This window comes from Camponotus vicinus, unplaced genomic scaffold, assembly GCF_025532165.1.
Source record: "Camponotus vicinus isolate PSW18456_S1 unplaced genomic scaffold, iyCamVici1.0 SCAF_10, whole genome shotgun sequence".
Taxonomy (NCBI): domain Eukaryota; kingdom Metazoa; phylum Arthropoda; class Insecta; order Hymenoptera; family Formicidae; genus Camponotus; species Camponotus vicinus.
Window position 1 is genome coordinate 7,334,178 of NW_028141946.1, and position 16,418 is coordinate 7,350,595.

General features: G+C 32.4%; 2 protein-coding genes across 2 annotated transcripts; both read right to left on the reverse strand.

Annotated features, from left to right (window-relative positions):
* Positions 1-3,491: 3,491 nt before the first annotated feature.
* Positions 3,492-9,291, reverse strand: LOC145960706 (uncharacterized). The gene is made up of 2 exons (XM_083080357.1): positions 9,153-9,291; positions 3,492-7,259 (listed from the first exon to the last, which is right to left on the reverse strand). Exons 1-2 carry the CDS (start codon positions 9,170-9,172, stop codon positions 6,917-6,919), a joined length of 363 nt encoding a protein of 120 aa, XP_082936483.1. The 5' UTR covers positions 9,173-9,291; the 3' UTR covers positions 3,492-6,916.
* Positions 9,284-16,150, reverse strand: LOC145960701 (uncharacterized). Its single transcript, XM_083080342.1, has 6 exons — positions 15,975-16,150; positions 15,184-15,901; positions 14,829-14,967; positions 14,361-14,479; positions 11,212-11,306; positions 9,284-10,478 (listed from the first exon to the last, which is right to left on the reverse strand). Exons 1-6 carry the CDS (start codon positions 16,007-16,009, stop codon positions 9,284-9,286), a joined length of 2,301 nt encoding a protein of 766 aa, XP_082936468.1. The 5' UTR covers positions 16,010-16,150.
* Between the last annotated feature and the right edge of the window lie 268 nt (positions 16,151-16,418).

Below are 16,418 nucleotides of genomic sequence, written 5' to 3' on the forward strand. Positions count from 1 at the left end.
TTAATTTGGTTATTATTTCTTTTTTTGAAAATATTAAATCTTAAATGTCTTGGTAAAGAAATATTGAATGTGAAATAATATATTAACTGTGTGTGTCAAGTTAAGATTCTGCTAGAGTCCGTTTAAATTTGATTTAAAATATTTGGGTAAAAATTCAAAACATTTTGTTTTTACATCTAGGATGGCCAAATATAGTTTATATCTTAATAAGAAGGTAAGAAATGAAATTTGACAACCAAAATAGATGAAATAAAATATCAACTAGAAATCTAATAATATATTTTCTTATCTTCAGATATGTCTAGGATTTCAAAGATAATTTCTGAAGATAATTTCAAAGATAATTTTCGAAAAATATCGTGATGAATTTCGATATTTAGATCTATATTCACATCACACTTAACGCCAAGTATATCTCTATGCAACTTGGAAATTTTTTATTTTTCTTACATGAAGAATATTATTACATACGAGCCGAAAAAGCCGCGCTTAATATTAAGAGTGGACACGCGTTTCGGTCATTTTTAACGAGCGTGGTCGTGTCGCGTAGCATTAGTCAAAGTCGATCGATAAAAGCATTGAAAGACAGGCAGACAAGCAGGTGGTGGATGAGTCGCGCCGATCAAACGCCTCGAATTGGCAGCGATTTCTCGACCAGCGGCCGCAGCCATCCCTGTCGGCCAATCGCCACTTCCGTCGAGTCAATTTTAATAATTCCACCCTCTCCCTTCCCTACGATCCACCTTCGTACCGCGATGACTCGCACGATTTTTCCGGCAGCTTTCAATTATCCGAGGACCCGCGCTCCCACGAACGGGCGAGCGCTGCCTCGCGAAATATCGATCGCTCGTCGTGCTGTCTCTCTCTCTCTCTCTTCCTCCCTAAGCGATCGTCGCGTTAGCGGGCGTAGGCACCCACACCGGAAGTAGGCGGAACGAGAAATTACGAGTTGTAGTAACGAGAACGCGCGTTATCGTCGCCCATAATTACGACTTTTACGATCTCTAGAAATATGTTCGAGCCGCTCGTCGGTTCTAATTGGTTGACTGTTACACGGAGTGTCCCAAATTACCGCGTATACGACAGTCTTCCTCATAAAGAATTGAAGTCATTTGTCCTTAACGAAATTATCAAAGCATAGATAATTTGACATGTTGTAATATGATTAAAACTATGATAAACTTCTTAAAGACTTTCATAATCGTATTTATTCAATTAGTTTCGCAGGTAATGTATTCAATGTTAATTGTTAAAATCATATAAAGATAATTCAAGCAGAGTTTTGTGGAATAAAATCATTAAAATTTAGGTATAAAAGCTTAAAATTTAAATATATTGTATTTAGTAGAATTATTTTTCAGCCGCTTAATTAATGTTGCATCTAAAATAATCAAGGATATAAAATTCAATAATAAAATACAATATATATACATATAGAATTACAATCCATATAATTGTAATAATCCGTAATGACATTAATATGACATATCAATGCTGATTAATTCGGCAAATTTTTATAAAGAATCAATAATTATTTTATAAGAAAATAAATAATAGGCAGAAAATAAATAATAGATTAATTAATTTCATAAAATACGAATAATTTTGTAATATGTTTATCGAGAGATTAATTATTTACAAACGATGGATATCGTATAATACAATATTATTAATTATCATTTTATATAAAATACAGCAACGTGAAATTTTGCTAAATATAATAATATTAAAACAATATTATTATAAGACTGAACAATATAATTGGAAATATAATTTAATCATTAGAGAATATAGTGTTTGATGATTAAAAATGAATAATATTGGCCGGAAATGTGCGATAGATAGAATGTTATATATATATATATAGACACTTCACACTACACACAAAACATTTTTTCATTTTCTTGTTAAAAGGAATATTACCATTATATATTACTGCATGAATAAGAATCTTGAATCTCTTAAGAGGAAATAAGAAAAGTGAAAACCAAAAAATAAAGATAATGTCGGCACAGGTGGTGTAGTAAAATCGGATAAGTACTTCTAAGTCTTCTATAGCAGGTAATATACCCTCTAATATATCCTTTTTGGTGGTAGAAAACCGACATTTTTAGTTAGTCGGTAAACCTGAAAGAGAAGGAAACTGAAACTAAGGGAAAAACTGTCATAAAACAATAATCGATTTAGGAAAACGGTACATTGTGCTAGATCCTTTCCTTGAAAGTTTTGAAGGATCTTAGATTTTAGAAGGTGCAAAAATTTCTGCCCTGCAATTAAATATCCATGATGTAACATATAATTATATATATAATAAAAAGATAAATTCTATTCTAATAAAAAGTTTCTAAAATGTATATTAAATCTTTTTTTTATATTGAATATTCTTTCAGTTTTAGTTATTACATATGTATATATATTGTTTCCTTGCATTTAACAATCGAAATTGTTGATTTAATCATGGAATATCATGTTATATTGAAAAGTTCATAATTTTTTTTCTTTAAATATCAATAAAATAGAAATAATAAACATATAGCAACGTGAAATTTTGCTAAATAGAAATAATAAACATTATATAATTTTTATAAAATTATTATAATATATAATAAACTGCTTTAAAAAGAAATAGAACAGAAATTTAATTTTTATCAACGTCAACCGTATCTGAATTATCTTGATTACTATAAAAGCTTATTATTTTTGTATTAAAAATTGGTCCAACGCCGTTGGATGATAAATTAATGTTTAAAAAAACTGTCAAAAGTTTGAAATAAATAATATGCAATAAAATCAGAAAGATAAATTGTGTTTCCGCATTATTTATCTTTGCTCATTTATCTGCGAACCGAATCTAAGCAATATCTACGTTATCGATATATTGAACCTTTTATTGTTTCAGTTCGATCTTCGTGGGAGGCTGCGCAGCGCGTAAAGATAAACATCCATACGCAAGAATAACATCTTCCGGGTCCCTCTAATCACAACACTTGGAGGATACCTCGTATATAAGCGAAGAACACGAGTAGGAAAACACTTTTGATAGAGCCATCAGAAAAAAAAATGAGAGAACGATCTGGTAGTTCATCAATGCAGATCATTATTCAGAATAACATATAGAAAAACTCGCGTGCATAAGAGTTGGGAAAGAATTAACAATTTCTTATAAAAATAAATTTCGGAAAAAAACTGCACGAGTTATCGAAAAATTAATTTGAAAATTATTTATTCCGTTTAACGTAAATTAAATTTTTATGAAATCTTGTGACGCAATAATTAAGTAGTTGGGTCCAAGCAACAATATAAGGTGATAACAAAAAATATCGGAAACAAAGTTACATGTACAAAATTGATAAATATGGGATTCTTAAGTTTATCAAGATATTTCTAAAGTAAGGTAATTAAATTCATGAACATTATATTAATATAATATAATATTATATTAATATACTATAATATATTAATATAAATATTATATAATTTAATAATCAAAGTTCTTCTCTTAAATTATAAATTTTGTATACATGTAATTTTATTCGGATTATTTTGATACATTCCACGCTGTCCTATAACGTTTCGCAAAATCGCAATAATCGAAAATAGAACGACGATTTGAGCTATGCTCGATTCTAATGGCACTTTAAGTTCGTTAGAGAGGATAGTTGCATCATATACACATTACATATTGTAATATTGCGAATGGCTTATTGTTAGATGCATCTAAATTAATAAGTCGTTCGAAACATTTGGAAAACGCCTTTTTAGTTCCCTCACATTATATGAATAAATAAATAGATAAAAGATCGAGATTTATGTAAAATTTTAGTCAGATTTTGTCAGTATGTAAATTTGCTCTGCAAAAAATAGTAAATTAAAAAGAATTAATGTATAACAAAATTGTGAATTTTCATCTCAAAAATTAATTTAAAAAATTTTTAATTTATTGAAAAATTTATTTTACTTCTTTCTCTGTTTTCTTCTTTATTTTTCCTTTCAATTCTCTTAAGAGAAATTTATTTTTTAAAATCAAAATACAATAAATTTACTACTTTATATTGCAAATTGAGTTATATTCACACAATTATATCACTACACTCTATTAAAAAAATTAAAAGTTATTTGTTTAATTCCTTAGTATATTTCTTTTAACACAATTAAACTTTTCGGTTTTAAAGATTGGAAATGCAATCTCGCAGAATAAATTCTTGTCAATTCATCTTAATCCAACTATTTTCCACAGAACGCAGAGGTATTTCAACGCGAAACGTGTATCAACGGCGAGATAAATGAATATTACATTTTAGTTGGAGGCACATATGAAACTTGCGATATAGTGCGATACTTACCCTTACCGAAACAAGTTCGGATAGGTTTACTTTATCGCAGCAATAACTTATGATTACCCCGTTCGGAACAAGTTTAGTACAAATTAACTTCTACCGATCTACATGAAGTAAAACGGATAAACGATTGCCCATCACGGAATTATAACGACGCTATGTTATATCTAAGCCTTATTCTTTGTTACGACATTATAGTCTCAATAATCGTCCACACGATGAATATCGCGTTTATTCTCGACCGATTTCTACAAAAAGTTATACAAAATATGACACGGTATCTGCTTATACAATATGCGATTAGAGCGTGTTATCACTCATAAAACTACGTCTATGTTTATTGCCAGTTGCGGGATATATATTGGTAGGAATATCTGTCGTAATAAATTGCAGAATGTCTATAAAATATGTGTGTCGTCTACGTATAAACGATATCGGCGAAGACACGATATAAATAAACTTGCATGTACCCTATTGCAACACTGTATGATAGTCTATATGATTCAAAGGTGAAAAAAGATCTTTTTAATCAGAGTGATAAAATCGTAGCTACTAATATCAGCAGTCTCAGTCAAAATTTTCCTAATTCTAATATGTTTCCATAGCATTGTGAACGTTTAATCACTCGGGAAAGTAAATTGTGCCAATCAAACGATATTTGTTAATTCAATTGCAGCTCACAGTAGTTATATCGTCTGCATATTGCATTTTATACATAGAGTTAAAAAGATATTTTTATAGAGATATATTTCTACATATTGGAAACTAAATATATATATAAGTACTGTTATAAAATAATTGCTTAAATTTTTGTATGGTATAAAATATTTATCTACCTGCAATCTTTAATAAATATATATATAATGACTATTAAAAAAATAATAATATAACTATTGCCAAATACGAAATTAAGATTTCTGTAAAGATACGTATATCGAATAATTTTAATTTGTTAAATATATTATCGGAATGATACAATACATTGATTCTAGATAAAGGAAAATAATTTAGCAAATTGCTTTTAAATACGTTAAAGAATAATTTTTATGTCAATACATAATCGATTAACATTTATAAAATCCGTAAAATTTGTATCAAGTATTGCTGAAAGGCATAAATAGGAAAAGTTTCCCACGTTATACTTTCCGTATTACATCCAGAAAAATATATTTTTACAGGATGATTGTCAGGTAAGCTTATTGGTACTAATGAGCATTAGATAAGATAAAATACGATATGATAATAGATAAGATATGAAATTATCCCTTCGCGGTCCAAATTATTCTCCACAAATGAGAGAGAATTAAGTTGCGTGCTTAATTTAATCTTATTAATGGATCAATTATTATTATGTAATCATTAATTATTATTATTATCAATATTATTTGAAGGAATATATTTATGAAGAAATATTTCGAAAAAATAATTTACTGATTATAATCATACATTGCTAAGAATGCTTGGAAAATTATGCGGAGAACCACTATAAACATTACGTCATGTCCAGTCATGTCTCGACATGGGACTAAATTAGAGGGGAAGAGGAATAGTTAAATTAGTGAGAAGAGCAGAATAACAAAAGGAAAAATCCAAAACATAATAAAAGAAAAAGCAATATAACAAAAACATCTAAATTAATGTAACATTTGTCATGTAACAAATAAATTTGCAAGCATGCGAAATAATTTACAATAATTACATAGCGTTTTTTCTTTTTTTAAAGCCACACATTTCGGAAAACTATTCAATCGCGCGTTGGAATCATTCAAATTGCGTTACATCATACAAAGAAAGCACAAAGTAATTATTATTATATTATAAATCATCTTTCTATTGCAATCCTGCGCTGCAATCACTTCCAAACAATTGTTATAAGTGCGCAAAAAAATATTTTACGTATGATATGTCCAACGAATTTTTAATCGTATATAATCGCGCTTAATCGTATAAAGCAGCGTTCAATAAATAATTACTCCGAAAATATATACGAATTAACTTACAAATTACTTAACAAATCCTAACAATCTCGATGATACATCGAATGACAGTTTCTTTTTTTCTATGGATCGGAATTGAAGATGTGTAACGATTAATCGTGAATAACGAGTGAAATCGCAAATGATAAAGCGTTTCAATCGATAGAATATCTTTGAAAGTACATCCTAGCATTTAAACAACGCGCGAACAAATTACGTAAAAGAAACTTATGATTAATGTATTACGGAGCAAAGGTGATTATTTTGCGTTTTTATAAAATCACTGACAAATCTGTAAAATCACTGACTGTGTATCAATGACCATAATAAAAGTCGAAAAAGAATTTAACTCTATAAAATATAACAAACAATTGACAATTTTATCGAATCAAAGTAATTTCGTACATTTGCTTTCATAAAATCATCAATAATATCTCAAGAGAAAACACAGTTTGCAAAAGATGTTTTAAGATTCAATTAAATATTCAATATAATATGAATACTTATCAATACCTAGTGATTTTACACAATCGCCCAAAATTTCATAGAATCGCTTAAACGCCATAACATGTATGAGGTAACCATCGCACTTCCGACACATGCTCAGAGATCAGTCACGGGTCCCGATAAATTTATATTACTATCGATCACGAGCGGAGCCTTGGAATCGCTCGCGATCGGCGGATCTTTATCACTTTTGCACGCGTCCGATTTTCCTTCGTGGATATCATCATTATTGTCATCGTTGTCGTTCTCATCATCGTCCTCCACTTCCTCCTCATCCTCCGACGATGATGACGATGATAATGCCACTCGACTCATCGATTCCTTGTCCAGACCTTCAGGAATGTGATACACTTCGGAAATCAGAACGTCGCGAATCCTGCTTATGGCTTCCGTGGGACCGTTCACCTTTTTACGCAGTATCTTCACCAGCTTCTCCATTCTGACAAATTATGTTTCATGTCACGTTATATTCATTCATGCCGGCTTGGGTGCCATTCTTGCACCGTTAATTCAGCCAAAGATGTAAGAATCTCTTTAGAAGCGAGCAAAGCGAAAGTTTCAGCGAAAAGCCATGCTGCAGGCTAAAAACAGAAGAAAATGACGCGAATTCGGTGCTTGCCATCCAAACGAGAGATGTGCTAGGAGAAATCTTTCCAAGAGATGAAATATGATGGAGGATCTCCGAGGAACAGAAGGAATATCATGCAAGCAGGATTGCATTTACGATACAATTTATGCAGATAATCTTGCGTGAAATGGTCTTGATTGATCTTACACGAGATGATCTTGGGAAGAGATGTATATGATAATTCAGCAAATGTTCACACACACAATCCATAGTTATTATTACCATAATAACATTGCAAATAAAATACTTGCAACTAAAGTACAATTAAAATACTAATTGCAATTAAAATATTTGATTGAATCGGCTTTTCCCCTAAATGATTAGTGAGTGAAAGAAATATACTTTTGGTAAGAATTTACCTTTGAGTTAAATTTTTCGCTAAAATTTTTATTATAAGAAATTCCTCAATAACAATTATCTTAAAAATAATATACAATGAAATATATATATTCTGAATTAAAATTATATATATCATATGTATTGAATCGAACCTGAATTACACTAAAACTTTCTTATTCTAACAAAAAGAAAGAAAGAGAGAAAAACAATTTTTAGTAAAAACTTTAACGAAATTTTAAAAATAAATGATTTTTAAATGTTTATACAATAACATATAATTATATAACATACATAAGGATTATAACATAAATATAAATTCGAGTTAACTGAAGATTATTAAACGTAAAATTTTTAAATCATGCAGAAATTATGGCAATAGCAATTATTCCGCTAACTTTTATATCAAACTATATTACAATACATAATATGGCACAATATACATATACACAAAAAAAATATATAAATAAAACTAAGATTGATGAAACTAAAAATAAAACTAAAAATTTATAAAATTAAAAAAAAAACATAATATATGAATAAAAACATGCTGTTAAAATTCTGCTATAACAATCAGGCATTTAATATTTAACATTGATATGATTAAGATATATTCTACAATTCATTAAAAAAGTATTTATTATACATATCTGCTTTTTACATATATTTAATGCATATTTATAGCTATCTAGATAATTATAGCTATCTAATAAGTAACCAGATACACATAATAAATTAATCATGTATCAAAATTTATATAATCATATGTATTTATATAACAAATAATGATAATACAAATTAAAATGTCTGCATACTTAAATATCAGCTGGATCAATTGCTATGTCGATCTAACAAAAAGTTATTAGTCATTAATATTAATTATTATTCTTTACCTTTCTTTCCGTGAAAAAGAATATTTTACTAAAGTAAAAAGAATATATATTGTATAAAGAATATATATTTGGAATACAATTATAATGGAATAAAAATTGCTATCTTCAATTAGCAGATCTCTTTCTCTTTTAAGATGCAACGTTATAAAAACAATGCTGCAAATTATCACGATATATGAATTACGTTATTCCAGTATCTATGTCATTAATTAACTGTATATATATATATTATTTAGACAAAATATATATTTGAAATTATATATTGTTATCAAGTTATTACAAAAGAAAATAATCAACTGCAGAAAATAAATTTCAGACTTCAAAAAATAAATTTTTTAAGTAACTTGTATATTATTATATATAGTTTATATATTTTTCCCCGATATTGGCATAACGTAATTCCCCTGAAGCGTGTAGCGTAAATACGTCGAGCGTGTACGAAAAAGCATGCATGATGAGTGAATAATAGACCTACGTGCTATTCGACATGTACATAGTAGTAGCCTCTAGTAAAAAGCCCCTTGAAGCCCCCGATATCGGCGACGTGAGAGAATAGCGTGATATTGCTCTTTATTTTTTTTTGTCGGGGCCCCGCGCGTACGTAACTTAGATATAGGCGGTGGTGTAGGTGGCGCGTGAAGGTGCTCTTTGGGTTCTGGAGATCGGGGTTGTCGAGCAGAGGTTTTTCGGCACGATGGAGCCACCACTGACCACAGCGACGTCCGGCACCTCGATGATGCGATCGTCGTTGCGAGAGCAACAACCTTTATTCTCGCTCATCGTGTCGCGACTGGCCCCGATCGTCTCGCTCGAGGAGCACGAGGGACTCGTGTCGACCTTGATGTCCTGGCGCGGGTTCTTGTCGGTCTCGCTAAATGATCTCCTCAAGTTGCCGTTCTTCCGTCGCGATTTCTTAAAGCTGCCTCGTTGATTGTGAAACGTGCACATTTTTTGCCAACTCAGGTGATTAATCGAGCTCTTCACTTTGCTCGTCGTCGTGTCGCTTGGCAAATTTTTCTGCTCTTCGAGAACGCTCGGCGATGCGAGGATTCTTGCTTCATCCTTTTCCATTACCGATGTCATCTCCGCGTTCGCGTATTTCGCTCGAGGTTGATCGCCAGTTTGTTCCTCCGACAATGAGCTGTCAGTCGTCAAGTGTCTCGTTTCCTCCTCGATTAATTTTACTTTGCCATCGCTTTTTTCAACAATACACGCTTCCTTTCGATTGAAAGACGCCGGATAATCCTTCGGTTTCGACGAAATATCTAAACAAGTCGCGATATTGGCGGGTCCTGAGTTCTGATTTCTGATCTTGTCCCGAGATTCGATTTCAATCGCGTTCACGGTGTCTTCATTCGAGCAAGTCAGGGCGGTTTGACAGGGCGTCGAGGTTGTCTCGGAACACCGCTCGTTTTCGTCCTCCAACTGTGAAAAGTCTTGCGCGAGATCGCGAGACACTGATCTGGATTCAGAGTTTCGACAATAATTCGCATCTTCGGAGACGAGCAAAAGAGCCGCTACCTCCGCAGAACGGGAACGCAGGACGGAGGAAGTGTGCGACGAGATTGCGGGCGGGAAAACGGGGGGTAAGGAGCAAGTGTCGGAAAGAGCGGTACGCACGGGGGTGCTGGTTATACAGGGCGTATCGAAAGTTACACGCGTGACAGATGTGGATACCGCAAAGTTTACGCACTTTGCCGCGTGGTTCTCGGCCAAGGTCCTGGACGCCCGCGCCTCCTGGAGCTCCCGTCGCAGCGCCAGGGTCTCCTCCTCGAAGGCTGCGATCTCGCGGCCCTCGTTGCTAATGCGAATAGAATTGATTTTTTTTGTTTTTACCAAAACTTTCACGTCAATCGTGAACACGGCGAGTCGATTCGATCGGAATTATGAGTGTGAATTAGATGTAAGTTAATTTCAGAGACTGTGTTCGTCCAAAAATGGAGCGAAAGATGTTAAAAAAATAACATAACATACGATCAAAATGAATCGAGAGAAGAAATCATCGTGGATAGCGATACGAAGACTTATTCAGAAGTGAGAACGTTTCACCATTTATCACGGCTTTCACTTGCATTTTATCTTAGCTACATGATTTTAGAAAGCGTTAGATTATCACGAAGCTATTGCCAGATATATTTTATGCGATACATTTGAATTTTCAACAACGTTCAGTAATAATAAATGAAACAATGGATAATGTTGCAATGTACACGGTTTATTAGGTGATAATTACTTGTAAACAAATATAACGAGAAAGATTATATCTGCCCCTATGTGTGAGAATCATGAGCGGGGAGCGAATATAATAAATAGCGATTAAATAAATCAGAGGCAATTACGGGGAAATAATGCAAAATTAAAATCAGGTTTTTTGTTCGACGATCTTTATCAGATAGCGAATTCTCTATGCATTATAGCGCGTTTCAAATATGTATATACATCATCCTCGAAACAGCGTCGAGGATACAAAACGAATACGAATAAGAATTAAAGCAAGCTTTTAAATATTTACAAAAGCTAAAAGGCTTACTTACGTCGCGCTCAGCTTCAACGCTGCCAGTTCCTCCTCCAGTTTCGCGACACGTTTATCACTTTCTTCCTTTTCCTTTGTCAACTTCGACAATTGACCCTGTAACAAAAACAAACATAAAAAATTTTAGTAATTTTTTCAAAAATCACACAACAAATAGAACTTGATGATAATTTGTTATTAAAGAAAATGCTTTGAAAAAAGCAGTTATCGTTATTTAGATGATCTAAATTCCTAGACAATCGTAAGATAACACATGAGTTCATTGAATAGATTAGTCAATAAGTTCATGGACATTTCTTGAAGAAATTTTTATCAGAACAAATAAAATCGAATTTATCTTCCTAATCATGATACATATGTACCTTTAAAAGTTTTATCAAAAGTTTGTTTTCATCTCTCTTACTAAGAATCTTTTCATTACAATATCAAATATTTATCGTGACAAATATAAATTATCTGTATATTGTAAATACATAAACTTAATTTAATTTTAACTTATGTAACAAAATTAATGTAATTAACTGTCGAATATAATTGAATATTTTCCCATCTTTAATTACTTAAATCACTTATTTTCAAGGTGTTTAAAAATAAATCCAACACGTCCATCAGTGTACATGTATATATATGTATATATATATATATATATATATATATATATATATATATATATATATATACAGGGTGTTTCTTAATAAGTTCGAAAAATTTTAGGAGATGATTCTTTGTCAAAAATTAAGGGAGGTTTTTCATATAAACATATACTCCTACATCTCTCTCTGTGGAGTTACACTCCTCCAAAAATGGGGGTAAAAATTAGGTTTTTATTTTTTTCTCAAATTTGGAACAAGTTAAAGAAATGAAATTAGGTGGATATTTTCCACTAGTAAAAAGGTTATTTATTAATATTTTCTCCAGCCTCCCGTATTGTTATAAGGGGATGAAACTAGCAACCCCTATTCAATTTTTTATTAGAACTTTTTAATGTTTATATGAAAAACCCCCCTTAATTTTCAACAAAGAATCATCTAAAATTTTTCGCACTTATTAAGAAACACCCTTTATATATATATGTATATATATAAATAAAAAAAGAGCTATAGGAGTTCTGAAGCAACCTTGATCGGCTCTCACGCGCGGCAGAATTTACATGGACATGGAGGGTCCCGGAGGTTCAATTACGAGATTGCCAATATGCAGGCGACATGGCGGTGGCGGCCATCGCTTCGGCTGATGAGGCTAATGGATGGTTGAAACCCGAGAAGACACGGCAAAGAGGAAAAAGAGGCCAAGGGAGAGGCCCCTGACAGCCGCTAAGTGCGCTCCGTCCTTCTCCGCTCTTCCTCGTCTACCCGACTGATGCCCCTTCCCCTCTTTCATCCCTTCACGGTCCCCGCCCCGTTCCCTCGTCTTCTCTTTCTCTCTCTCTTTTGCCTCTGCAACATTGCCCGCGCTGTGGATGCCCTTATGTGAAACCTAATCACTTTTAGCGCGTCACGGATATTTCGTATTATGTCTACATTGCGTTCTCCGGTATCGGCCGACTTTATTAGCTGTCTCTCTCTATCTACGAATCAACGAACTTTGCCTCTTCTCTCTTGTCGTCTTCCTTCTCAATAGTCAAGTCGTGTAATAAATTATAATCGGTTAATGCGTTTCTTAAAACAGACCTTAGAGAAATCTATAATTTTTTGAAAAGTATCAAAGAAACTCTTTATCTCTCTCTCTCTTTTTCATGATACCTTCAATTAAATTTCTTTATTTAGTAGAATAAAATAATTGTATATTTAACCAATATATTTTTATATTTGATTTTACATTTGTCGCAATGTTACTAAAACTTGAAAGTGTAATAAAAGATGATTATACGTTTGTACAGTTATGACGAAAAAACACAATTTGTATTAGATAACATTTTTCTTTCTATGTTGTTAAGTTAATACACATATGCAAATGTATGTAATAAACGACACATTTGCATGTTTGTGCTAATATGTACAATACACATTTTAACGCATATCACGATTATTTCATTAAAATAGCAAATAATATGTTACAGAAAATTAATTCTCTTTTAGATACATATGTGATTCTGATTTATTCACATGCATGACTTTCTGTTGGTATCAAACATTTAATCCATATACATTGTTACAAAAATAAAAATATAAAAAAACTTTACAGTATCTCTTTTGATGATAAAAACATCAACTATTAAAAGTTCTTGAAAACAGCAAAAGAGAAAGAGATAGAACAATAAAGCACATAAAGAATAGCGTTTCACTTATAAAAAACAACTGGGATTGATTTAAAGATAATTGACAGGATCATATAAATATAGAAATACGTAAATAAGCGAGAACAAAATCAATTGTATGAATATCGCATATGAACCGATAAGCGAGAAAAGGAAAGTTGGAAAAAGGACCGATAGATACCACAATCACCTGGCTGTCCTAATCAAACAGAACGTAGAAACGTCTGTACAAACATTACGTCCATGATCGTGACCCGGAAGAGCGAGTGCCGAAAATATTGAACCGAGTACTCATATTACCGTATCTCAATCGCAAGAAGACACGAGCGGCATGAGAAAAAAAAGGGTTCTCTTAGTCGCTGCTTTTGTTTTCTATTCCCACATTCTCCGAGCCAGCCCGATGACATCTCGATTATCTAACTCCAACTACAATCTTTTGATAATTTTGATAATTTCAATAATTTATAATTCGAAAATATATATCCTCATTTTAGTAATAATCAGATTAATAATGATAATATTTTCTTAGAAAGATAAAGAAGAGAAAAAAAGTAATATCTAATCTTAGATTTCAAAATTTTATGTGTAATACTATTATACTTATTATTTTACTTAAATAAAGTATTATTTTTAATAAAGTATTATTTTTTGACTAATATAATATTAGAGAACATAATAGTAAATTATACAAAGATATACCTATTATATCTAGTTTAATAAAAATGTAATTATTTTTCTTGATTACATTAATTTAAGAAAACGAGAAAAATATTTAATTATATTGCAACCAAATTGTCACCAAGATGTCACCATTGTCTTCTTGTGTTTGAAAAAAATTACATGATACATAAAAAACTTATATATAAAAATGTTTTTACTCTTCAAGTACATACCTTAAGCTCTTCCACTTCTTTTGCTTGTTGGTGATATCTCTCTTCCAATATAATCTTGACTTTTGTAACTAAGCCTTCTTCACAATTTTTATTAGCTTCTCTAATTTCACCTATAAGTCCTGAAACATATAATATGTAATTTATAGAAATATATAAATATAGTTTATCGTGAAATCGTAATGTAATTAATTGTTGTTCTATATAAAAAAATATCTTATAAAACTAATTACTAAAATTATATATATTAATTTTATATATGTGTATACATACATACATACATGTGTGTGTGTGTGTGTGTATTTACCTAATATATTAACTATGTATATATATAGATTACTTGATATATATATATATATATACACACACACATACATACATATACATACATATAAAATTACTAAGATCATATGTACTTAATATAAATAAACTCTATATATGTATATATATAATTACTAAAATTATATTTACCTGCTAACATTCCAGGTTGGTAATCTGTAGGAGTACTGTGTTTACATTGTGCTAATTTTGCTTTTATATTTTCTACATTTGATTTAGTTTCACTGAGTTCTTTGAACAATTGACTGTTACATTTTTTGAGTTCTGTCATCTGTAACATATTGGGGAAAAAAAATATATTAGTAAACAATGAAATATATTTTACATATATGATTATATATTAATATTCAATAGTATATAAAAAAAATATTCTATTAAATATTATATAAAATATTCTACTAAACTGTATAATCATGTCTATATTATGTTTAAACAATATTGTGTTTAATTCTAATATACATTTAAATGAATAAAGAAAAATACAAACCTGTTCAATGAGCGATAGGACAAGCTTATTACTACGGCTAATTGTTGTTACAGAACTTCCACTCTCGATACTATCAGAATCATCAGAATTGTCTGAATGAGATGAATTCTCAGGAGGTCCCAATCCAGGATCTGAATATCTTCTTTGTTCTGAATTCAATTCATCGCTATTGATGCCACTATCTTTATTGGCGGTAGATGGTAGACTGGCATAGTCTCCATTTTGATGAGCAATATGCATAGTGGCCTCAAGTCTTCCATTTTCCTGCAGACTACTATATCCGTTAACGACATTATTGTTGGCATTAGGACAAACGTTTGCCAAATGCTCGTTGCAGTGACGTCTGCGTCTACTGTGGACAGTTCTAACGTTCGGCACCGGCATCGGCTGATACATCCTATACATTGTTGGCAGTGAGACGGGCTGCATAGTGTACGTCACCGGCAGCGGCGAATAGCCGCAGACACTCGGATCGGACATCGCGGCGAATAGACGTTGCCCATTACCCGCCACGTTTTGCGGCACGTTCGCCGACTGCCACAGCATCTGCGTCGGGTACTCGACACTCGACACCAGGCTACCATCCTGCTTGTTCTGAGGACCGTTCCAGGTATCCAGTACCGTATCCAGTGGATTGCTCCTACGACTGGAGCGTCTTTTACTCTTCCTCGAGGGATTCTGCAGTCCTTGACGCGGCGTTCCTGACGATTCTGACAACCTGTATAATTACCAATCATTCTGTTTAGACAAAAACATAACCTCGCGACGATGCGAGCCGAGAGAAGCGTTACCTCTTGTCCATCCTGGCGGACGATTCGATCCGCATCAAGACCCAGCTTTATGAGACAACGTGCACAACATCCACGAGACAGGGATGAGTCGATCCGATTCAATTTTTGTTGCAAATCACGAGATACCCCTAAGTTTCTAACGAGAACGCGCACACACACAAACCGCGCGTACAACCTCCGCGCTACATCGCGTGCGCATGCGCGCTCGCGCCTGCGCGCGCCAAATTCCACGCGACCCGAATTTACCGGGAAATCGACAGAAGTCGCCGACAGAAATTAAAAGAGGAGGCACCAGACGGAGATCCAAATCGTCCTGGATCCCCAGGATTAATAAAATTACTTGCCCGATGACAATTTGACGCGAATAACGATAAACGTTGTTCTCTCGTTCCCGAGACAACCAGTTTTGAATCAACAAGTTTTGAATCTTTTGGTCGATAATGT